This window comes from Pleuronectes platessa, chromosome 19 (assembly GCF_947347685.1).
Source record: "Pleuronectes platessa chromosome 19, fPlePla1.1, whole genome shotgun sequence".
NCBI lineage: Eukaryota > Metazoa > Chordata > Actinopteri > Pleuronectiformes > Pleuronectidae > Pleuronectes > Pleuronectes platessa.
The window spans coordinates 11,786,434-11,812,633 of NC_070644.1; the positions used below are offsets into that span (position 1 = coordinate 11,786,434).

At 44.1% G+C, this 26,200-nt stretch overlaps 1 protein-coding gene across 1 annotated transcript in view; it reads right to left on the bottom strand.

Moving 5' to 3' along the window:
• pappaa (pregnancy-associated plasma protein A, pappalysin 1a) overlaps window positions 1-26,200 on the bottom strand; it is a 90,085-nt gene that overhangs the window by 18,369 nt on the left and 45,516 nt on the right. The window contains exons 12-20 of the mRNA XM_053447592.1: window positions 18,399-18,509; window positions 17,435-17,570; window positions 17,065-17,278; window positions 13,487-13,661; window positions 3,996-4,179; window positions 3,266-3,467; window positions 2,981-3,185; window positions 2,142-2,289; window positions 1,683-1,798 (exon numbers count right to left, since the gene is read on the bottom strand). Coding sequence (XP_053303567.1) covers window positions 1,683-1,798; window positions 2,142-2,289; window positions 2,981-3,185; window positions 3,266-3,467; window positions 3,996-4,179; window positions 13,487-13,661; window positions 17,065-17,278; window positions 17,435-17,570; window positions 18,399-18,509 — 1,491 coding nt within the window. The remainder of the gene's footprint in view (window positions 1-1,682; window positions 1,799-2,141; window positions 2,290-2,980; window positions 3,186-3,265; window positions 3,468-3,995; window positions 4,180-13,486; window positions 13,662-17,064; window positions 17,279-17,434; window positions 17,571-18,398; window positions 18,510-26,200) is intronic.

Below are 26,200 nucleotides of genomic sequence, written 5' to 3' on the forward strand. Positions count from 1 at the left end.
TTTGCTGATAAGGGGGGGGGGGGGGGGGGCAGGGGGTGCAGAATCGTTAGATAAAAAAAAACGAAGGGGAGGAGGTGTAGGTAGAAAAAGGGAAGGAGAGGATTCTAAGTGGGTCACGCTAAGAACCGAAATACAACTGGTTTAAAGGCAATAAATCAAGATCACTTATAAAGGTGGGCAACATTAACCTCCAGCTCGGCAAAGTAGAACTGAGAAGTGCAATTCAGGTCAGGCTTTCTCTTTGAGGTACAGTATGAAGAATCCCATCCTAGAGGGGGTTTGAGAAGAGTATTACGTCGTGTACTCCTACTAAGTCCTGATGCATTTATTTTTTTCGTCTGGTAGAATTTACCTGGCAGCACAATCAAGTTGGTCTTTTAAAATGACGGTAAATACAAATGTTACCTCCTACAAATTACTGTGTTCAATGGAAAAGGTGCATTAGGGTCAGACATAGTGAGAGAGGGCGCACGCTACCCACACAAACCCTCTCCTGCCTCCTCACCCCACTTGGAACCCCACTCGCCATCCTCTCTTCTTTTCTGCTACAATAAACCCAATAGCCTCGACTCGGGTCTCGAGTTGCAAGTGAGCTCAAATCGTATCAATTTCACGAATCCATAAAAAACAGATCGTTCCGTGTCCACGTGTCCCCCAACCCGCCCCTCTCCCCCAAAAGCCACCACAAAAAAACTGCTGACTCAGGGTGACTGATACACAAACAAAAGGAGTTGTGGAGGGGGGGGGGGGGGTGGAAAGAAAATACAGTGAAAAATACAATGTGTTCCCTTTTCTTCTTCTCTGGTTACAAAACTTGAGTTGTTGAGATCCTCCTCTGACTCAACAGCTGGAGATAGCTGACAAAAATTGCACGTCTTTGGCATTAATCAAGTTAGACGGATTACCTACTACACAAACACACACGCACGCACGCACGCACGCACGCACGCACGCACGCACGCACGCACGCACGCACGCACGCACGCACGCACGCACGCACGCACGCACGCACGCACGCACGCACGCACGCACGCACGCACACACACACACACACACACACACACACACACACACACACACACACACACACACACACACAGAGTCATGGCGTATTCCCTCCTCACCTCCTGACCCCACCCATCAAGCTTCATAATCCCAAATGACGGATGTGTGAGTGACACGGTGCACCGTTCAGTGCTCCATGACCTCCATCGCCATAACCTTTAACCTTCATGTTATCCTATCTGCCAGTTAGCGTCAAAGGTTGATTGTTATTGAGGGGGGTTGTTTGTGTGTGTTGCTTTTCACCAAGTTTGAATGTTACGAAAACATTTTAAAGATTTTTCGGATTCTTGAACAAATGCTACGAACTGGTGTCAGTGTACGAACACGCCATCCGTCCCAAAGATGCTTTTCATCTCATTATCATTGTCAAGAAGATCACTGAAATGTGATACTGACGAATGGGATGCAAAAGGTCAGCGGCTTGTCTCCACCCTTTCGAATCAAAAATAGAAATTGCAGATGTTTGAAGGGTTGCCATGCTGCTAAAACAAACATTGGCATGGCACCGGGCACAAAAAGACCCAGGATGTTATATGTGAAATTCCCGACAGGGAGATGTGGATCGCAGAACTTTGTGAAGTGCGTCTGTCAGCACTGTGAGGCCGACACAAACACACCTTGACCTTGTGCGGGTTCCTCCAGTGCTCCCTGAGCACGCTGTCCACCGTCATGTTGCTAGGGAGGATCACCACGTCGTTGTTACTCTCTCGGCAGCTCAGCTCACACTCCTCACCTGCGGTAACGTGTGACCAAGAAGGAGACAGAAAAACGAGAGCAATGAAAGTACAGCGAGAGTCGCACACATTTCAGAAGACATGTCCATCCCCGTTCCCTCCGTCCGTTTTCAAATTATTACATGATTTATGTAACTGTGGTTCAGACATTGTTTTCCCTTCCATTAAAAACAAATTAACTTGACTGTAAACAGTGCAAACTGAAAAGGAAGGAGTCATGTGAACAATGAATAATAAGAGCAGACTCAACAAAAGCTGTCTGTAACACAAACAATAAAATAAAACATCCACAGTAATAAAACTGAATTGTCATTACATAACAGTAAGGTTGTGTGTACACACCTATGCCGTGTCCTCGCTTGCATGAGTACTGAAGGCTGTAATGGAGGTTTTGAGGTAAAGAACATTGGCCTTTGCTGTGTGCGCACAGGCGGAACGACCCTGTCCAGTTTCCATCCTTCCTACAGCGGATTACATTGGATGCTGTGCCCTGAAAATAACATATTGACAGACAAACAATTACACACACAAACACACTCGGACTGACACACAAACACTGGCAGGCCAAGGACACTGAGATGGCATCCCGTTGCAAACGGGGGAAATACAATCCAATTTTTATCAGGCATATAACCCACAACGCCTGAAAGGCAGAACAGATTAAAAAGTGTATACATTTCAAAAGTCTGTGGGAGCCGGACTATTCTGGAAATCAATAGCAATCTAATTAGCATGGCGTCAAATTGAGTGGGGCTGAGGGAGACAGGGAGAGAAACAGACGAGTCTTCAGACAGCGAGGGCCGAGGAAGAATCAGATACAAGAGGGAATGTATTTGTGTAAAAATAGATATTAACTTATTGATTCCTTAATTCGGCATCTTATCTTTAGCTATCATATGTATATTATATGTTATGTGATGGAGAAATTATTATAATAATGTGTCTGATATCATTGAGCCAATACTATAATATAAATCATTTCTGCATTGTGGAGGGTCCTGGTGCAGAAACTGTTTGAAATGCATCAAATTCATAACGAATACAAAGAAAAGAGAAAAAAGAGAGAAAGTCTGCTTTTTATACACACGAGAAAAAGAGGACAAATACAAAGGTAAAGCAAGAATAGAAAGAGAGGAAAGAGATGGACAGACCTGCTTGCATGGACCGTGCAGCAGCCTCACCGTATGGGCAGAGCCTCCTGTGGCGGCGAGAGCGGTATTACCGGCAGGGTCAGTGCAGTTGAGTCTGCAGACACTGTCAAAGTGGAAGCCGTCGGTGCAGTGATAGGAGCCGTGGAAGATCGGAGGCGGGGGGTCACAAGTCACGGGCTCGCACGCCCCCTCTAGCCAGCTGCCGTCCTCGGTGCACTGACGCTTAAATGCGCGCCTGAAGATAGAACAACTTAATTCAGCCCTTAACTTCAACTGAGAACGTTGTGACGGGGGAACAGCAAATTCTTTCTTTACCTCTTAGGTTTGTTGGTGACATGGTACCCGGGCCTGCACTTGTACTTGCAGAGGGTGCCAACTTTGAGGCCCGTCTCGTTGCAGCGCTTGGTTTGCAGCACAGCGTTCGGCACAGGAGGGGGGGCTGGGCAGCGGAGCTCACAGAGGGCCTCCGGGAAGGACCACAAACCGTCCTCTAGGCAGGTAAGAGTGTTGTTTGTTCCTGAGAGGAAGAAAAGCAAAGGGTCAGCAAATTGGAGAAGGATTTAAAAAACTAGATGAACAGAATATGAAATGTATGGTTGTTGAAAGTGTCTGGAAGGAAAATGAATAAAACAAAAATGTTGTAATGCTGACACTCAAAACCCATCGCTCGCATTCAAATAGATTTGCTCTGCTTGTGCTCAAATTGTGCGCTTGCACTACTTTGTGGCTTGCATAGATTTCCTGCGCTCCAGGTTGAATCCTCCATGTAGAACATCGGACCGACTTGTTGCACAAAAAATCCAAGTGCAGAAGAATTAATCCAAGCGGGCAAATCAGAGAGAGTACGTCGAGCACAAGCAGAGCAAACCTAAACACAAGCAGGGTGCTTTAAGAGTGCAAGCATAAGTCTTTGAGTGAAAGCATCACAACATCTGAATGTGAAATGAGGAGGCATTGCTCTCAATCTGTAAGACCTTGCTTTTGGATAAAGATAGGACCCCCCCACACACACGCACACACGCCCACGGCCCACTGTGCATCTCACCTACAAGCTGGGCAGGTTCTCGACACCTAAAGGTGATCCTCTTGCCGTAGGTCGTGCCCTCGGGGAAGTCGAAATGGGCAGGATGAACGTGGTATTTGTCCGGCACGCCACAGTCCACTGGCTCACATGAGACCTGTTTGTTCCACTTCCCGTTTGCACAGGTTATAGTCACTGAAGAGTCTGACTGGAAAAATAAGACCAGATATTAAGTGAGTGACGGACGGAGTAAGATACATGGATTCTGAATCAAGCTGTAAACATGAGTATGTAATCATTGATATATACGCCTCCTGCCTCACACTAATGGGACACACATCAACATGGATGTTTACGTTGATAAATGAAGATTCAGCACCCACTCCGACAAGTGTCTAATCAGCATGGAACCTAACAGAGCTTGGCTTACTGTGTGTCTGAAAGCCTCACAGGCTACACAGCAGCTCAAGTAACTGCTGATGGCAAGTGTAAGGTCGAGTCATGGCTGACAGCTGATATCTAACAACTGCTCTATCCGGACTAACACAAAACAGATTTGGAGAAACACAGAAATACAGGGAATCTTCTGCAGCTGGAATAGCACCCACTGTGGATTCATCCTTTTTTCTGTGTAGTCATGATTTCTACATATTCATGGATGAGTTGACATGTTGTACGTATGACTTTTATACCCAAACTAAAAATATAATGATCAGGTAATGCCATATAAGCAGTTTGGCTGTTGGGTGGGAAACAAGGGCAATGGGGTCAAACTCTACAGTTGACATTGAGGTAGCTCATGTCCTGTGCTTCTGTGCCTTGTGATTGACAGCAGCTACTCTTCAGTGGCCTGACGACAGTGAAAACTAGAATTGCTGCACTGCGTTGTATCCCTCCGCCAGACGGTGCAGTTTCTCTTTACATATTTCGACATCCTTTTTTTCCAGTTTCATATGAGGTCACCATGATCTAAAGATGTTAGCCCGAGCGACAACTGATCATAAGTTGAGGAACATATCACGATCACAGGGACGCAGGTTCACTGTGACCTTGAACCTCGACCTCCAAACAACAAAATCAAATCAGTTAATCTTTGAGTCCAAGTTAACGTTTGTACCAAATTTGAAGGCATTCCCTTAAGCTGATTGTAAGATATTATTTTCAAGAGAAACATGAACATAATACCAAAATGAAATCCAGGTTCACGTGAATGTTTATACCAAATTTGAAAGAATTCCCTTGATCCTGAGATGTTGCATTCACAATGCAAAACAACGTGCTTTGAGGCCGACGTGACCTTGACCTTTGACCTTTGGCTACCAAAATCAAGCTGGTGACTCCAAATGAATATTTGCACCAAGTTTGATGAATGTGTTCTTGAATGGACTCCGCTGAATAGTTATAGCCATCGCTTCATCAAGACAGATGCTCATTATAGGTCCGGTTGTCTTATGTCAGAGTCTCTGTCTGGGTCTGTTTCCTCCTCACTCCTCTGACTTGCGCTCACTTTACACTTTAACAATAAACACCGTCACTAATCACAAGTTATTATGACACAAACAGGACTGACGTTAACTTTATGTTTGTTTGTTCCTCTCTAGAGTTTATGGGACACATGTTTAACCACAAGAAACGCACAGTCGGCCATCAGGGAGCAGTGAGCGGAACGATCTGAAGTCATGATCCAACATCAGGGATTAATAACTGAATACATGTGATTATCAGTTCATGTGTGAAGAGGGACAGAGACAAGCAGACACAAACACACACACACACACTGACACTCCTGCAGACAGAAGAGTTATTTCTGCATAGCTCTGTTTTAAATTAATTGTTGCAGAAGAACCGACGCCCCGTTTGTCAAGGGACGTAAATATTAATTCAGCAGGTTTTAAGAGATGATGAGGACAAAAGGGCGTCGCAGTTATTTAATACATTCGGTCAATGCATTGGTAAATTGAACTGCTGTTTATCTCAAATTTGTATTTAAATAAATGGAGTTTTAATAAACTAAGCATTTAGTTAAAAGGGTTTGTGTTTACATTTTCTCTGACTGCCGGTCCTTCATCATTTATGTGTACACATGGTCTGAGGAAGTTGTAACTTATTGATGAATTCCAGATTCGTGCGCACTGTTTAAGCACCGATTTGTGTGCACACACTGTTTGTGAATGAGGCCCTTTTGCCTCTAGCCACTGGCTATCGCCGGCGCGGCCGCATAAAACCACTTTCAGTGTTTGTTCTTGCGTAAGGCCTTCTTACATAGTCAAGTCTACAAAGCGCGTCTTGTGCGATTGGGTCCTTACATGTTGTTGGAATGTGGAAGGAAACTAGAGAACCCAGAGGAAATCCACACATGGAGAGAACATGCACAAATCCCCCCAGACAAGGCCAGGAGGCAAAGCCAGCAGTGGCAATGGCCACTCTAATATATGACTAATGAAGACAAGCTAAAGTCTATGGCACAATATAAGATTTAATACGACAGATTAACTTCCCTTCATTTCCCATTATGGATCTATTACAGAGAATAATCCTCCATTAAAAACAGCAGCTATTCAGGTTACTGCTGAAAGAGGTACGACCTGGCAAGAGATTTGACTGAGATCTGCCAGGGCTGTGTGATTTCCATTGATATGTTCAGTGTGTATGTGTGTGTGTGTTGATATGTAACCATTGACACACAGTCATGAAAAGACTAATAATAGCATTTAAAGGAAACATATTATGCTCATATTGATAATTTGAATTTGGGTTATTATTTGAATTTGGGTGATTATATTCTCTAATGTTCAGAAAACACATCTCCTCAAACTGTCCATTGCTGCAGCTCCTGTTTTCAGCCTCTGTCTGAAACGATTGTTTTTAGTGCCTGTCTCTTTAAGGCCCCCCCCTGCCGGTTAAGCCCAGTCTTTCTGATTGGCCTATGTTTTTTCTTTTACTGCACACTTTGGGCTTTTTAACTTTGCAGAACTTTAACATACACAAAAACATAACATAGATCACAGAGGAAAGAAAGCATCTCTTCATGTCTTCCTTCATATCTTTCTCTTTATCTTTATAGGGGCACAACATTCCCTGGCATATTTCATGTTATTTCACTGGATATTATCATAACATCACTTAAAAAAAAGCAATCACAATGTTTCCAAAATGACAATTCCTGATCTGCATTTAATTTCCGATTAGAAATAGCTCTGATTCCTGTAAATTTCTTGGCCCCGTGCTACGATGAGTGATATTTGAGATGAGACTCTGATGGGAAGCCACTGCATCATAACCTCAACTGTTTTCATCCTCTTCCATCGAACAGCAACATGTCACACAAGGGGAATGATTAACTTCCGAGCCAAGAAATCTCACAACAAAAGCATGTGAGAGCTCAATCATTGTTGACTTTTCCTCCTCAGACCCAAAAAATAAAAAGGGGGGGAAACCTGTTTTCACCCTGAAACACATTCTCCTCTCCCTGTTTTGGTCGACTTTTTAATTACACACATCTTTTTCTTTTTTCCCCGAGAGTGGCCAATTTTAAGGCCACACAAGCAGAAGTCAGTTAGCATTACATATCTATGGCTTCATAAACGTCTCTCCCTCCTCATGTATTTCTATCTTTCATCTTCTTCTAATTATGTGATACTGCATAACAGTATCAGGTTCCCTCAAAAATAAATAAGCTCCTTTCATATTTGGATTTCCAACAAAGTAACATATGCATCGCATGCGAGCGCCTGCAGAAAAATAACCGGGTTGTAGAGTTGAATGAGTCAGGCCTCGATGAGAGGCTGTGAACAAAGTCTGAATGGAGGAAATGTGGATAGATCAATTTGGTGTTAATATGCCGACTGTAAGTATGTGTGTAGAAGGAATGTTAAATAAATTAGTGAGATTAGGGAAAACGTGTGCTAAATTGCAAATTTCCCCCGATCTGAAAACGGTGCATCCCTAGACGAATACTTTCTGCTTTTACGGACGTGTGCCAGGTGTAGGTGCAAATAGGCTCGTGTGCTATCACATGTGTAAGTGTGTGGGAAATGTCCTTCCTCTAAAAAATTTACAGCTGACTATTTCTCTTCTAGTAGCTACTTTAACAACCTCTGGCTACTCTGCCTAATTCGAGCCAGGCGGACAAATGAACCGACAGACTGACGGTCTGTTCCATTAACTGAGGGGTTTGCCTCAGCTCGGAAGGCACACATAAGCATAAAAGCACATACAAAGTATACAGCAGTACAGCATAGAACCGTAGAGTAAGCCATATATCGATAGGAAGATTTATTGCTGTAATACTGTGGAATTAAGTGTAATTTATTAGTGTCTACTCCTCGTGGAAAAAGCTTTTTTTGGTTCTGTTTTGTAGGAACAGAATTTGCTTTGCTTAGAAAAAGAGGGGTTTTATTTTGCCGAGAATACATTTTCTGGTTTTAGCACTCAGCAGTTCCACAACTGGGCAAGAATGTGTTCGGAGCAGTAACATGCGGCGCGGTGATACTGGGAATCTGACAGTACTCAGAAGCACGCTTCTACGCAGAGACAATTCATGGAGGGTTTCTTATTATTTATTCCTTTTTAAATGATAACCACATTTGCCTGAACAGAGAGAAATTCAAACCTACTTGCGTTACAAATCACAATGTGAGAGTTTTTGCGTTTTTCACAAGAGGAGAATTATAAAAGTGCGAATGCAAATTTATGAAAATGTACACATGCTTTCCATCAGCAGACGTGGAGCACCGGGGTCGACTGTAAAGGTGGTTGTAGAACTCCTCACTGCAACATTTGCATTCACGTGCACGTCCGGAGAATCAAATCCTAACTCAGCATCCACCAAGTCAGCAACTTGAGGAGCAACAGGATGAAGATGTTTAAGAGCTCCTGTGTGTGTGCTCTAAAAAAACGGATTACAATTCACAGCATTCACCTAAGTTTGGCTTATAGGCTTAAGAGGGTGAAGACCAGGGCAGGTGTTATCTGCTGCATGTGGCACAATCACCACACAATAGAACTCAAACAGGAAAAAGCTAGATGCCCCTCCGTAACCCCTCTGCACTCCGAGGTGAGGAGGTCGAAAGAAGCTTTCAGAAGAAGCTCGACCGGCTCTGAAAAACAGCATTTTGTATAAAATACTCTCAACTACATAACAAGTCTAAAGCTTTTTTTTTAAATATATCTCTCAAACAGCTACATGCTTCTTCAGGACTAATCCATAGTTTGATCGGATTTAATTTGCATTAATTAGCATCCCGGCAGCATCGGAAACAACCTTGTCCTCTGGTTCAGATTTGCATGCTGCTTAACTCTGATTGGTGCTGACACGTATTTGACATTTACCAAATGAAATTAGTGATGAAAACAACAATCTGTTATGTTCTTCCATCATCTATACAGTTTATCATTTTGAGGGTCGCCGGGGGGCTGGAGCCAATCCCAGCCGAGCCGGAGTTTGACACCAGGACACGAAGCTTTAGTGTATTTGGTTTTTGTCTTTTGTTGGGTTTTGTTCTACTGCTTTCCTTGTACAATGACAACAAAGAATTTCTAATCTCTTTTATGCTAATCTATGCTTTTTGCTGTTAGCTACGGTCATATGACATATGACGACATGATGGTGAGCACTGTCCTGACTATGGACCAGGCCCATACAGTCTGTGCAGCTTTCTACTTCCTGTTTGGGCTGGTGGGAATGTGAGCCACGGAGGAGTTCCTTAGGTTTATTTAAATGTCCCTACATAATCATTCATATTTGTCCTTTGCATTAGACTCATCTAGCGGCAGAGCAGCTCCTCCTGACTGACGCCAGCTCTCAGGCCAAAGCCTTGATGAAGGTCAAAGGAAGCTAACACATGCATCTCCCAGAGAAAAGCCACGTGTGGATGAGGACCACCACGTTTAACACGATAGATGAAACGAAATGTGGAATCAGAGTTTAAAAGTTTCTCAATGGGCAAACACACGAGAAGTTGAGGACCCAGCATTTGAGCGACTGCAGAACATGCACATAAAACCTGTATCCGGCCTTTTTCAGTGGCAGCACTCAGTGTTTCCTCACCGCTTCCCAGAGAGAGAGAGAGAGAGAGAGAGAGAGAGAGAGAGAGAGAGAGAGAGAGAGAGAGAGAGAGAGAGAGAGAGAGAGAGAGAAAACAGGCAGCAATAAAACAGATATATACAAGCAAGTGAGGGAAAAGCTGATTTGTTCTGAAGATACCGCTGCAGCCCTCGGAGAAGGTGGCGTTCCCAGAACCACTCTGACATCACCGAAAACCCAATGTAATTGGCTAATGAAAGGAGACAAGATTGTGCCCCACGCTGCACTTTTCAACCTCGGTGTGGATGTTGGGGACTTTGTGCGGCTGCAAAAAGGACAGGATAAATAAATCTTGTATTGCGTGTCTTGACTTCCTCACGTTTTTTGTTGAGAAATCTTTGAGGAAGAGGAGACGCGGATCCCTTTGCTATTGACCTGTTGATTTTCCTTTACTATATTTGTCCTATAATGTGTTTCTTTCGTATCTGTATTGTCCTATTTGTTCACTTGTGTCCTGCAAGTGTCGTCTACCACCAGATTCTGTCGTTGGCAGCAATACCACTTTCGACCCCCACTGCCCCTGGAGGGACGTGCAACCAGTGAAATATTTTTTCCAGAGAATCATTTCACTGGTCGGAGATAAAAGACTTGACTTTGGACCGACACGCTAGTAAAAGAAGGCACTCCTGGTATGGTAATTATAACCATAACTCAGTCTTTACAGAGAGTTTGCATCATCATCATCATCATCTGTTTAACCGGTGGCACATCGGCTGAGCGCTGTGATTTACTTGCTCGCTGACCTCACGCCGCAGATTTTGGCATCTCTTTTTCCTTCGCTTCATCCGAATGAATATCTAGTGCATCATTTTGATCAGCCCACAAAGGAACTTATCATAGCATCTGCAAACAGCTTATCGTTTCCAAAAACGTGGGGTAAGTTACACGGAGAAAGTTGCTGTGCGAAATGCTGCAATCCAGTGCGTTTGCTAAATGAAAGCCACATGGGCAATTTAGCGGGGCAAAGGTCACGGAACACAAAATGAGACATCAAAATAAAAATATTGGATATCGCGCCATCCAATAAAGAAAATGACACAATTATGTAATTATATTTTACAACGTATACTGATGTTTGTAAAACTGCGGGGAGTCATTTTAATTAACTGCAAAACGCAATTTTGATATCAATCCAGCAGAACTGACCTGATAGTGAATACCTTTTAGTGGATTGAAAAGCTATATTCATGAATAACGGGTCCTCTAAGTACCTTTGAACTGCCAGTCATCATTTGTGGCGAACCCCTCAAACGTTGTGGCAAAACCCTTTTTTTGGCACAGCCAGACTTTTTCTTTCCCGTCCCCCGTTCACCCCACTTTCTCTGTACCTTCCCGCCTCTCCCTCCCTGAAAAGCATAATTTATCACTAAATGAGCTGACATTGATGAATAGCCACCAAATGCACTGTCAGTCAAAATCGAATGCAATTACAAATCTGGGCAGACTCAGCGGAGAACTATTCTGATAGAGTTTGAAGATACACAGGACATGTGCATGTACATTCGCTTTTGTTTTTACGAATCTGCTCTTGAAAGAAACATGTGACTCAATACTGTTTGTTCATCAACAACCTTTTTGATTCTATGACTAAGACAAGATGGCGGACATCATTAAACACTGATTGCCAGAAAAGGTGAGACACAAATATATATTTAAAATAATACAACGAATCTGTCTTTATTTTCATTGATTCAAATTTGGGACACGCAATATTTACCTTCGCCAAATGGGGTATGTTTTCATCCTGTCCATTTGTTGGAATAGTTTTTTTGGTTTGTTTGTTTATGAGCAAGATTACGAAAACAACGACAGGACGGATTACCACGAAACTTTTTGGACAGATGCGATATGGGTCGAGAAAGATCCCATTAAACTGTGCTGCGGATCCGGATCAGGGGGCGAATCCAGGAATATATTGTTTCACTTTCTTTCACATTGCTTTTGGTGAGGCCTCATAGAAAAAAATCTGGCATGCCAAGGGGACTGATATATTTAAATCTGTGCAGTTTGTTTTGGAACCAAATGAAAATCAGGATCTGATGGATTTAAATGTGGTTTCAGAAGGAGACTGTTGGGTTCCTATCCAGTTTTTCCTAGTAGCAGTTTTAGTGCCTGTGCTCCGTGCTTCATTTCATGACTGTGTCCAGCAGCAAGCACAAAACCTTCTTAATGTTGCGATAGATCCGTGTGTTTTGGACTTCGTCAAGAACTGCAGCCACTGAACTTTATTGAAGCCATAAAATGGATATACACTGATCTGCCACAACATTAAAACCAGTAACAGATTCTGATGTTGTGACTGATCAGTGTACAGCCCGGGCCTGTTTTTATTTCCACACTGAAAACACAAAATTTACATCATTCTTTGAACTCCTCATCTCTCTGTGGAACCATTAATAGATTGTCTTGCGGACTGCTTTACAGAGCCACGGAGAAGGATAAAGTGTTTGTGTGGCCTTTACAGCAGCTTGGCCCACATCCACAAGGTTTACGATATGGTCTCAACTCCCCCCGTTTGTTTGTTTACTCGTGGCGTGCATTCGGTCGGTTGTGTACCTCGTCCATGCCCCGTTCACGCATCGGGGATTGTCGACACTTTAGTGTATGTGCGTGAGTTGGTATCAATATGGAAGCATTTAATGTGCGCTGCTGTGCTGAGAGCGGTAGCAAAACTCTGCCCTTTAACAGGGACTTCAATGTGTGCAGAATGAGCAGGGAGGGAGGGAGGGAGTTAGGGAGGGAGGGAGGGAGGGAGGGAGGGAGGGAGTGGACACTATGCGGTGATCTCATCGTCCCAGTGGAGTAGCGATACAAAGTGACTGTTTGAGGTGATGGTGCGGCATGCTCAGCAAGAGACTAAACACTCTTATGTCTCTGCTTGTTCTGAGGATGTGTCGCATGTGCATGCTTGTGTGTGCACGCTTTTGTGCGTGTGCGTGTGCTTGTTTGCGTGTACGTGTGTGTGTGCCTATTTGTGTGTATGTGTTTGTGTGCGCGTATGAGTAGGAGGAGGAGGAGGGTGAGGAGGAGGAGGAAGAGGAGGAGGAGGAGGAGGACGGGGAGGAGGAGGAGGCTGGGGCATCTCCACTCCTCAGTGCAGCACGTATCTACCTGGATGTCCATGATGTCATCCTCCCAGGAGGCTCGCCTTGCCGAGCCTGGCTTCTGCAGGTGGCAAAATAAAACGCGGCGACAGGGAGGAGAGCAGAGAGAGCACCTCTCTTGTGGCCACTTGTGTACTCGAGTTCGCCTCAGTGCGTGTTCATGTGTGCGTTCACAGATTCGTGTTTGCACGCATCTTTCCCATATGCTGCAGAGATGCTTTTGCACTTTGCATGTGTACATCTATGCATCCGTGTGGCCCCTTTAAGCTCTGAGCGCTTTAACCGCCCGTGCACATTTGCAAACATGTGTGTAGCAGTGCGCCTACCTGGCTCTTGATGATGTCATCGTCCTGGTGGACTTGCAGGACGTAGCCAGAGTTGCAGAATATGGTGCAGCGGTCCCCGTTGTAGAAGTGGCGACCAGTGCTACTGCACTTGAGCTCTGCATTGCGGATTAAAGGTTCCTGGCAGTCAATGGCTTCGCAGGAATAATGTACACAACTATGAGGGAGTGTGTATGTGTGGGGGGGGGGGGGGGGGGGGGGGGGAGAGAGAGAAAGAGAGAGAAATAAAGTAAAAAACCACATTCAAAGTTCCAACCAACATAAATTCGGTGTATAGAATAACACTGCAGACCGTACACGGTCACACGTCTGCTCACAAAGTCAACAGCATCCATCCATCAATGACTGTTTAACATATCAAATCAATAAACCACATGGAGAAAAGATTGCCGTGTTTGCTGCGTGCGCACGACAGAGTGCGGCTCGAGACGGAGAGGGTGTATGACGTGCAGGCTACAGTGGCAGCGCCTGGCCACAGCCTCGTGCTGGTAGCCCGATGGAGAAGGCATTTAATGCTCCTGGAATGTTTGGATGCCCAAGGCACCTTTTTTACAACAGTCCACATTCTACAGTATAGGGTTACCTTAGGAAGAAAGAGGGAGAGAGAGAGAGAGGGAAAGAAGGTGAGAGAGAGAGGATGTAAGAAAATACAGGGCTGGAGAAACATTGTTAAACTCACTCCTGCACAAATGGAATCTCTATTTTGCTCCCTACGTCCAGTTCTGTTCAGACTTTCACTTTTAAACCTTAACTGTGGTATATTATCCCTCGTGTCCGACTTCACTGGTGCTAGAAGGCACTTAAGCAAAGCATTAAATGAGCTCTCAGTCAAATTCGAAGCTCATAATCAAAACAGTCGTCTCGACAGGATGCGGAGCCCGAGCAGGTGAAGACCGTTCATCAGGCCCGTGAGCAGCCGCGCCATACATGCAGGGTTTTTGAGGACAGACCAGGGAAGCCTGTGGACACTTTGGCTTGGAACAAAATCTCCTTGTGGGTTTAATGCTAGTCACTTTGGAATTTCTGAAATAAATTACAATTAACCACCTGGAAAACTTTCCTCCTCCGCTGCACATGAGAACTACTGTATACAGCACAATAAAACAGTATGTGAAGAATAGAAAAGCAGAGGGAGAGCAGAGCAGGAAAAAAAATATCCTGTGCACGCTTAAAAAAAAACTTGTGGAAGTCCTGGTGTGGAAAGAAAATACAATTTGTGTTTTGAGGGAGGAAAAAAGGTGTGAAAAGGACAGAAAGGGAAAACATATATGTGCTTGCAGACGAGTAACATAAGATTGAGTCATGTTAATAGCTCCTGTTGTTAACAACTTAGGGAAAAGGGGATGTGGTGTTTTGTGGCGGCACAAGTATTACGGGAAATGTGCCGCTCAGCCCAGGAGAAAGAGAGAGGGAACGCAGGAGCAGGAGGCACAGAAAGGGGAGACGTGAGAAGGAGGAGATGGCAAAAAAGCGCGAGGGAAAGGGAGATGATGTGAAAGCAAAGGATGGGACGAAAGCGCGGATGATGGATATGATTAAGGGGGGAAGAGGAGGAGGAGGAGGAGGAGGAGGAGGTGAGATGGGATGGAGTGGGGATACAAGGAAGGGAAGACGGAGCGGGGGGAGAAAAAAAATAAAACCCGGAGAGGGGAGATAAGGAAATCTGGAAAGTAAACTGGATGTAGACGACAGAGTGCAGATGATGAATTGGACTTGATCAAAGAAAACAGAATATGTGATCCATGCCAGGGAGAGCCAGGATTCTGTCCAGATGCAAAGACAGTCGGGTGAAAAACAACCGATCACACTACCATATTATGAAACTCGGCTTGTAGCGTGTGTGAGTCAAAAGTGTCTGGAGATAAATGGACATGTCTCCTTGACTTTCCATCACATAAACATGATCGTATTCAAGAGCCTCTGGATATTAGATAAACCGGAGAAAAAAGGAAAGTGGAGAAAGCGAGAACTCGGTGGGAGCAACTAGTCTGTGTGTGTGTGTGTGTGTGTGTGTGTGTGTGTGTGTGTGTCTGAGCTGTACCGAAGCAATTTCCTGGCTTATGCAGATACACAATAGTTTTAATCTATTTAGGTGCTCTTGGATGTCTCACTGGCACACAACAAAAGCCACAAACAGCTCTATCTCCCCACACAGACCCCCCCGACCATGCACTCTTTTGTGTGTTGTGCTGTTTATTAGTGCATTTCTTGTTGAAAGAGCTGAGGGAGCGTCGTCAGTACGAACCGTCTCATGCATGACAGTGGTGTGGAAATTGATAAATTGTGACTCCTTCTGCGCGCACGCGTGTGTGTGTGTGTGTGTGGTCTGGTTGTGTTTGTGAGGACGGGCTTGATGGTTTGTAGTTAAAATTAATGGCACAGGAGACTCCAAATAGTCAGTTAACAGCTAAATAGGTGTTTATTGTCTTGGTGGCATTGCCAACAGCCCTTACAGATGTCATCAAAAATTAAAGGAGCTTTTTACTGACAGCGGGGTGGGGGGGGTGGGGGGTCAATTTGATCGTCTTTTATTTTCTGGCTCGGGCGCTGCAGCATTTTTATTCATCACACAAGAAATGTCCAAATATAAAACACAGCCAGACACTGAGCATCACCTTTAAATCCTGATGGACAGTTTATTTATTTAACTTTCTGCTTAGAGCCTCCGAACATTGCAGCCGACCAACCTCAGCACAGTTTTAATGGATACAGAAACTATTACGGGAGAAACATGTGTACTTTGGCAGGACTTTTCAAAGGGATATTTTTAAGCACTCGTGTGCACTTCAGCCAATACAAAGGAAGGTAAACAAGATTAGTGCTGGAGGCAGCGAGGCCTCACTAATGTTGGAAAGTCGCACACCTCAGCAGGCGGTCCAAACTGATTGTAAATTTAAAGTGATATTATGATGGTTACCCTGAAAGTTTCACTGTTACAGTTCAGCTGTGACCTTGGGCCGACATCTGACATTATGCAGCTCGTTGGCCGCATTACGAACACGCAGAGACACACACGCAGCTCGGAGAATGTTTTGTCTCTGGTTTTAGCGTGAACGGCACCATTGACTCGCAACATGCGTGTATGTAGAGTTAATCTGCTCGGAGAAGATATGCTGTGTTTGAGGTCAATATTAATAAACTTTGATTAAACAGGCGGAAAGTGCTCTTTAGCAGTTGCAGCTGGGACAACAGCGACAACAAGTGATTCTCCAGTTCAGGGTTCTACGTACTGAGTCTACACCGAACTTTCAGTAAACAGGTGAACAGGTCCTTGTGCAGCAGCGGGGGTGCAGCTTCATGGTCTTTACCCGACATGGCTCAATTACTGCCGGTCACTTTGACAGTTTCAGCATCACCACCGATCAAGCAAACAGCCCGTTCCAAAAAGTTTAGAACGGGAATTGCATTAGTTGGTTTGAAACATCTGTGTAAGCATATCTCTGTGTGTGTGTGTGTGTGTGTGTGTGTGTGTGTGTGTGTGTTTGTGTGTGTGTGAGCCTCATTGCAGCCTCATGCGCACACCAGGGTTCCACTTCCGTACTTCCCCCCCCCCGTCTCACCTCTGTCCTGTGGGGTTGTAGATCTCATTGCTCTGGCAACCACTTATCGTGATGGGGTCAAAGGACTGGAAGGAGCGCAGACCTACACCCGAGATGGCAACGAGGCGGGAAGCAAACATGACCACGATCGCCTTGGTGTGGTAGAAGGCCACCGACAGGTCGTGGCTCACGGGGATCACCAGGGGGTTGGTGCGGCAGCTGAGGCGCCACTCCCCTGTGGGATAGGTGTCGATAGAATAATAAACGTTACTGAAGGGAAACACAAGCACTTTAGGGGGGGGGGGGGGGGGGGGGGGGCGGTCTCATCCTGCATCAGTCTGCTCAGCGAGTTGGGTCAAGGCTCAACCCGATCTAAAGCTATAAGACTCACCCAGACTGTGGATGCCCTCCTTAGTGTCCACGAGCTGAACCGTGATGTTACATTGAGTCTGGTCAATGTAGCTCGTCCCGTCAGCAGCCAGGTGTATAATCACTGCTGCCGCCACCATGGGATGAGAGAAGTAGGCCTGAGTGGAGAATAAGGGTAAAGTTAAGCATAACGTTTTAATACTCGAGATCCTTTCCTCAGTGCTGCCTGCAGATATTCATATTTGTATTGGAGCACTATCAAGATCTGGATGTTTCGTCTACTTTCTTTCCTGATTTGAATGATATTTCAATTCTAAATGTATTTCTGAAAATAAAAAAGACAAAGTGATTACACGGTAACATCGTCCTAGAAGAGTGGCACCGTTTTATCTGAAATATTCTGCCTGACTCGGAAGGACCCCTCTTTTTATGTTGACACTCCCCTTTAAATTACTGTCATTGGGCCGTCCTTTTAACAACTGAGACTTCCTAGTGAAAATCAGGCGTTCGGATAGAATGAATCATTGAAACCATATAATCCGAGGACCATTAATCATGTGGACCTCTTTACAAAGCAATAAAACTCCCCATTAATATTGATCCTTTTATTTATTTTTCGTGACAGGTACTGTAAAATAAGACCAATGACAGAAGGTCAGGGGTTAAGGTTAGCTGTAGAAAAGGTGACCTATGCCAAGGCTTCACAAGAGCAGATCCAATATGGACTAATACAGACAACACTGATTAAGACTGGAAGACAGAATAACACAGGATCTACAGCTGGTCTGTAAGATATAGTACATGACAATATGAGGTGACAGTATAACAGTTTGACTATTAGAGCTATAATAATATAATAATGGCAAAATGGAACACTATAACCTTCACCTACCTGTTACATACTCCCCAAAGAGGACAAAACAAAATGCATCGTTCTTTCTCGATACCGCCTGAGCCATATTTAATGGAAATGCAGGAGGTCTCACCTTGAGCCAATAGCTGGGATATCCCCAGGGGGAGTCATGGGCGTCCCGGCAGGGGAACCACGCGTACTGCGACACGCCGTCGGACAGGTCAAACACCTTGGACTGACACGTCTGAGGAAACATTAAACAAAGGGAAGAGGAAAGATTGTTATTCTTGTTTGTATTTTTCCAGATAGAAGCGTTTTTTTTCTTTTTAATTTATAGGACGATTGCATAATGTCGCTTTTGTTCAGACGAAGAGACAAATGTAAGATACAAATAGGGAACACTTGAAATAGGGAATGACATCTTAGGTTCTCTAAACTTGCGGTACACCGTGTGATCTACTGAGTTTGACTTTTGTACCTTATTTCATGAAATATACAGGAACAGATGGATTATGCTATGTAATGCCGCAAAAGTACCTTTTGTTCTATCTAATTATTCCAGCTAACAGGCGATTACACACGCAGACGCTCTGTTCCTATCGTCTGCCCCTGTTGACAATTCTGATCTCTGAGGAGCTCCCAGCTTTCTTTCCCCTTTCTTGTCTTTCATCAGAATCCGACTCAAAGTTAGAGAGAGGAACATAAAGCTCAGAAGGCAGCACGCTCAAATTCTGTCGAAGTCAGATGTTCTGTTAGAGTTAAATCAGCTAGAGTAGCTAAGTGGTGTGTGTCTTACATACATCTGTATTAAACCTTGCAATTGGTTACAGTCGTGGATAATTAAGCTCTTTTTTTCCACAACTGTCTGCTGGGTGCGGCTGACATGAGGCTGACGTCACATGACACTGCTCTTCTTCTGAATCTCTCTTACACTAACCTCTGCTGTAATGGACGAACAAGGTGCTGGGGTTTTGAAACCATCAGAGAGTTTTTATGATTCTATCATGTGCCTTGATTGTCACACAGCGGCACAGCTTTACAGTTTCCTTAATATTCGGCAGATTCCCATCACTGACTCAGCATCCCAGCCTTACTCGCCTGTTGAATGCTCGAAACAAACAGGCAAACTCAATTATGTATTAACCTAAATACAAACGGCTGCTGTTTTTGCAGAGTACACAGACCCAGAGAAGCAGATGCGAGTTGATCTAAGTTTTCAGAATGTACCATAAAGCTGCTTAATACTTCTAAAAAGGAGAAATAATATAATACCCATGATGTAATGAGGAAAAGAACAATGATGTTTAATCTGAGAAAATATGTATTAATTCTACAAAGATATACTGTAATTAGACCATTAATAAAACAATAGATTACAGTATGTAACCACTGATAAATATTTATTACGCTCAATTTAGCAATCATTGCTAAACAGCTAAAGAATGATGACTAGCAGCCAGACGTCTCACCTTACCACTCCGTCACCCGATCAGGAAGGGTGATAATGGCAGGGCTTTAAGAGTAAAGGGAATATAACTCAATATAGATCTATAATATACAGTCATCATTAATCCTAAGATGACAGAGTCCCCTCGTTATTCTGGGGCTCAGCCAAAGAGTCTTCTCTCGTCTCCGGGCCGGGTCCAAACTCCACTGCCAGAATTCTAAGAGATAAGATGATATCGGGTTGCAACGATACGCTATAGCTGCTGTACCAGTAAGAGCATATTTTAAAATCTCACTAACTATTTATGACCTTTTTATCCCCTCTGCTGCCTTCATTTCTCAGACGGGACCCTCTGACCTGAACCGATAGCAAACACAGAACCCCTCTTTTAAAAGCATTCTCTAAACGCACTTCAACAGGAAGGCTTTTCTTCTGTAAATCAGTTTTTTATTTTATCATTTCTATTCATATCATAGTTTTATGACTGTTTTATCTTATTCAATAATGAATATGTTGTAAAAAAGGATCTACGATAATAACAATAATAATAATCTGGTTATTATTATTATTATTATTGCTTAAAGGACCCCCTCCAGGATTTTTATCTCACACATTATCTCCTCATAAACTATGCTGGCATGATATTCTGCAGAAGACAGAAAAAGAAAAGTTATGGGTGGTGAAAGTTTACCGAGCAGCAGATAAACACCGACAGAGGGGAGAGAGGGCAGATGCCCAAGGACGACGAGTTTCGCCCGTTTGCCCTGAGCTGGTGAAATGAGACACCGGTAACATGAGCATTTTGCTGGGGAGGCTGCTGTGAGATTCCTGCCACCGTGGAAAATCTGGCCCGACCAGCTATCTGTCCATATATCTGTCCCCTGGATCTGTTGACGTGACCTTTTTCTGCCGAGAGCTGAATTGGCACAAACGCGAACAATGCAGGTGAGAAACACCTGAGGTCAGTTTGCCATGAGACTTTGGCCCCGGTTGAGAAGACGCACTCACGTGACCTCTGATTTCCGCGTAGACAGCAAACAGAGTCGTTTGCTACATTCGCTCTGTGTGATTACTTAATTAACCAATATGCTTTGGAGCGACTGTGGGTCTGCTAATGAGTCGAGAGGAGCTGTTTCCATTGCTAACCCTTCGCTGGCGTGGCAGGTGACAAAACCATTTCCATGTGCAAACTGATGACTTATTCATGTAAACACAGGTGGCACCGCAGCTACACCTCCCTCCACACCCCTCCCCCTCTCACCCTTTTCCTCCCCCTCATCTCCTGGTGTGTTTTTCTAACAACCTACCGTTTGAGACAGACAAACACTGCTTGGCATGCCAAAACCCTTGGCCCGGAGCAAACACCCCCCACAAAGCATCACACCAGTAGGAGGTAATTCACAAGTCTCCCTGTGGCTCGTACACTTCCTCCAACCTCCACTCAATCCAATGGCAAGAGTCGAATCACTCCGTGTCAGCTGTTTAACTGTGTTTTATTATTATTTTATTTTCTGCATTCATCCATCCGTGCATATTTTCTGAAAATACTACGAATGGGAAAACGAAAATGGTGAAAAGTAAGACACAGGATTTCATGGACCAACGTGGAACTGTGACTGACTGTGGGTGCTTACAACTTTTGCTTTCACAGTAGTCAAGTCGACAGGAAGCGGATGCCTCATGGATGGACATTTTTGTCCATCTACACTACTATAATTTGCCAACTAAAACGGGGCCTGCAGCGTTTACGCAGTGTGGACGACAGTGAAGCGTTTGAAAATTTAAATGGAGAAGTGTGGATGTGGCCATGGAGAAAAACAAGGCTTGTTTTTGGACTGCAGGAGGAAGGAGGAGGAGGGGAAGCGTAAACAGGCACAGGGAGAAAGTTCTGGATTCGAACCCAAGACCGTCTTTTTCTGATTTGATGGTTCTACCAACTGCATCATGATGAAAAGAAGCCATCTCCTCTTTTTTTCATAGACCTTTTAGCTCTCCTCTCTCACCCCGCCCACTCTCGCTCCTGACAGCTTCTTCATGCGTGTGGTTAAAGTCCCTTTTCAGCTGTGTTTGGTTTTCCCATTACTTTGGCTCCTGTTTGATCAGAAACATCTTAGTTTCCGACATAAATCAAAAGGCTCAGGTCCATGATCTCAAACACCGAACACATATTTTATTGGAACTTCGCATACTTCGGCATCTTAGGCCCGGTTCGGACCTGTTATTAACATTTGTCTCGGGTCATTCGATCACAAGTGAACACCTCTTAGTTCCTCAGTCCGCACCTGGAATTAGAATTTATCCCCATATGTGTCTCAGGTGACCACTTGTGATCAGGTCTCACTGTGCCGCTCTATGTGCAAAACACACACGCACGTCATTTCTGTTCGCAAAGATCAAATGATGTTGTTTCTACTCAGTCTGAATAAGGCAGGGGGGTTGTTAATGTGTCAGCGTGTGTGTTTGTGTGTGTCTGTGTGTGTGTGTGTGTGAGAGGGAGGGAGGGAGAGTGGATCCGGGAGGGGCTGAGCAGATCAATGCGCTTCACACAGTTTTAACCATTTGCTCATTTGAAATAGTAAAAGAAACAGACAATGTCATTACTGTGGCCGGAGGTGATAAATAAATGTAAAATACTGTAAGTTCATTATGAGACGGATCGGAGGAGGTCAGCTGAGTAGGCGGTCCGTCGGTGTGGCCCCGGACAGGTTTACGTCCACACAGCTGAAGGAATGTGACCACAGCTCGTCCCAGACCACCTCCGAATGCGGTCTGAGTGATCGGATCTCAAATGCATCCACAATGCATCTTGGCTGCTTCCACTCCTGTACTTAGAGCTGTCCGCCAGGGACAGATGTTAATACCAGATCTGAGCAGGGCTTGAGTTTACTTTCACATTCGTGAGATAAATTCGAGTCCAGCTTTCTCCAGTACAGGTCCAGAGGACAATCTGCATTTCTGTGTGATCAGGCCAGTTCACGTTTATTCATGTGCAGGGAAACAAACTTCTGAAGGTGAAATATCCAGATAGAGAAGTGAACTGCAGATGGTCAATTGTAGAAAAGGTTTGAATTTGAGATGTGCTTTTAAGAAAATGCATTTTATATGTATTACTCCATCCATCTATTATCAGTCCCAGCTGATCCATGGGTGAGAGGCGAGGTGCACCCTGAACATCTCACCCCTCCATCATACAAACAAACAATCTCCCACGCTCACATTCACTGCTATGTGAAATTTAGAGTAGCCAGCTAACTTAAGCCGCATGTCTTTGCCTTTGGCAGGTGGAGAACATGAGAATGGCTGATAGGTTCAAACCCGGAATCTTCTTACTGCTAGGCGGCCCTGCAAACCACTGACTCACCGTACCATCCCTAAATTATTCACATATAATAATAATGTAAATAATGCTGTAAAATATCAGCACAGAAATTTGCTTTAAACATTTTGGAAAGCTACTGTTGAAAATGTGTTCTCCTGTGTACTTGTTATTCAAGGTTATGTGCAGTTTCAACAATAAGTCCCTCAGGATGTTAAAAGGCACGTGCATTGATTAATGCACCCAGAACTGAGGAAGAGGAGTCCAGAAACCTTTCTAGCACCCACTTAATCACAGGCTCAGTAACAAAACCTGATAATTTACACAAAAGTGCAACTTCACAACATGTGGCTTCAATTGGCAATATGCAAAAGCTGCTTTAGCCATTTATACAAGTTTGGCCGCAGCACAGGCACCTTTACGCTAACATCTGCACAGCTATCACTGTGTTACACAAGTCTAGCTAAGAGAATGTACCTGTTATTGACAAACACAAGGTCTGCTTCTCTCTGTGCCTCTGGCCCTGGATTGCCTCACTTCATAATCTGTCTCAGGAACAGCAGGATTTAAAAAATAAACTTTTACGGCCAATACATCATCTGAATCCAATGAGACAAATCCAAATAAAAAGCAGATGTTGATTTCCTTTATCACAGTCTTACCGCAGGTCCCGATCAATCCACTGGCCCCTGATCACCTCGGCCAAGGAGGATATGTTTTCAGCCCTGCATGTCTGTTGGTTTGTTTTGGGGATTTTCAGCTGGATTGTGCAAAAACTACTGGAAGGATTTTTATGAAACTTGGTAGAAGGACGGGACACGGGCCAAGATGGACGCATGCCGTGGACGTGGACAAAGGAGCAGATGCAGGATTTTTTTTTTTCACTTTGTCTTGGCATTGCAAGAAGTTTTTTTGGGGGACATTTTCACCAATTTCCCAGGGAATACTTCAAGGATCTTGATAAAGAAAATGTCATATTCTAAGAGACTGATATCTATATATATATGTGTGTGAAAATCGCCGCAGCTTGATTGGATTTAAGGGGACTGTCAGGCCTTGGCATTACATTACGCGCTCCACTCAGTGCCATTGTAGTATCAGGATTGTGTTGTATCACCAAAAACAAGGGAAGGAAAACAAATCTTATTTTTAACTGTATCCTTGTAAGGTGTTGAATTCAGAGTCCCTGGTGTGCACACCAAGATTAACTGCAACACGAGAGACAACACCAAAAAATTGGCATGTTCTCGTAATCGAACACCGATGTAATCATGTTCGCAAAGAACCAAAAGAAAGGCCAAGCTCAGGTCATAGACCGAACCTAAAAGAGGGAAAGGAGGAAACAAAATTTCCACCCGTTCAGCCGCTGAGCTGGTCTGGATCGGAAAAGGGAAAAACAAACTTTGGAAACGGACTAAAGCAAACAGCACGTACGCATCTTAACCAAGACCCGTTGTTGTTTGCCCTATTTCAATCTGCCTATAAAATATACCACCTGCCGGCAGACCTTAGAACGATTCGCACGATTACAACTAGAATATCACGGCAGGAACCGTCGACAAAAAGAAACGATCATTAAATCCCTCAGTTGGAAAAGGTAAGGGGAGGATATGGTAGATCTGTTGTTTATGAGGTAGAAGAAAACGGATGATTAAAATTCTTACAAGTAACAAAAGAATTTAATGTTCCTAATGTGTAATACGTCTTGTAAAAGGGCTGTGTTACTGTGGCGCAGATTATTTAGCAGGACAACACAACAACAACTTAAGATCTGAGAGTGGCTTTTATTTTCTTACTCATTCTAAACACATAGGCCCATTATTGTGATTTACAGCAGGGACACTGAAGTGGCTGCTGCAGGGACGTCAGTCAAATGCTGAGATGTCTGTGTTGAAAAAAACAACTTCTCACCTTCCTTGGAAAACAGTCACATCAACACACTGAGGAGATGAGTTCAACATCTTAACTCAAAAACACACACACACACACACACACGGACACACACACACGCACGCACGCTTACAAACACACATGGTCTTAATTTGTACCAGCTGGCTAGTCAGACTGGCAGACAACAGCCAACTCCTGGTCTGTAGACTGGTCTGTGTTTGTAAATCACCACTTCAGATAAAAGCCGAGCTCTAAGTGTCTTGAGCCAAGGGGAAAGCAAAGGAGATAAAGGTGAGGAGAACGAGAGTGCAACTGTCAGACTCATTACTGGGAGAATACGTCTGTACTGTAAAAGCGTTCATTGACATCATAAAACAAAACATAAGCTCCGAAAAACCGGGGGGAAACAGTGAGCGCCGCTGTTAGTAAAGACAGAGTAATGACAATAATAATGGCTCTAATAACATAATGTACCTCAACTACAGCGTTTCCCCTTGTGATGGAGAGCTGGTGCCAGGATGAAGTTAGGTCACCTCTTCGGAGCCATGTGCCTGCACATAACACATATCCATGCACAAACATGCACAGGCTGGAACACAAACACATGCACATGCTACGCCCACCTTGGCTCGGCTACTGATGTTGAAGTCTCCAGATTTTCAAAATGTCCTATCTTGGATTCAAATCAATAAACCTCACTGACACACAAACACAAACATGGGCCATATGTTCTTGGGAAAAAAACTATTGAGGCCCTCAAACATTTAGGAGGCCCCACGAAGGTCCCTTCCTGTATCCTCCAATCACTAGAGGACAACGCAGGAGCCGAAGGTAGCGCTTAACTCAACTTTTACGACACTAGCACAACAGAAAGAAACAGGAGAGAGGGAAATTCATTTTTCTTCAACGCCATTTTCTCTCATTTTGTCATTTCTAAATAGAATATCCGAATCTGGAGGTGACCTTGGGGCCGGACGCATCCTGGTTCCTTCTTTTGTTGTTCGACCAATCACGTTTGAGCAGGCTATGGTTGCCCGCAAGTAAACAGTCCATATGAGGAGGAAACAAGTGAGAACGCACTCGAGCGAAATGCATCATCCTTTTAATTTGTATCTGCACTCATAGGCATAGAGCTGTTAATAGAGAAGAGCCAAAAATGTCGTCTGGACCCAAAACATATACAAAAGTATCTCTATTTGTACTTTCTGTGGAAAAATGTGCGATTCGTGTGATAAAAGAAACAAGTCGAACTGTGTATAGCAAACAGGAAGCCCCGAAATAT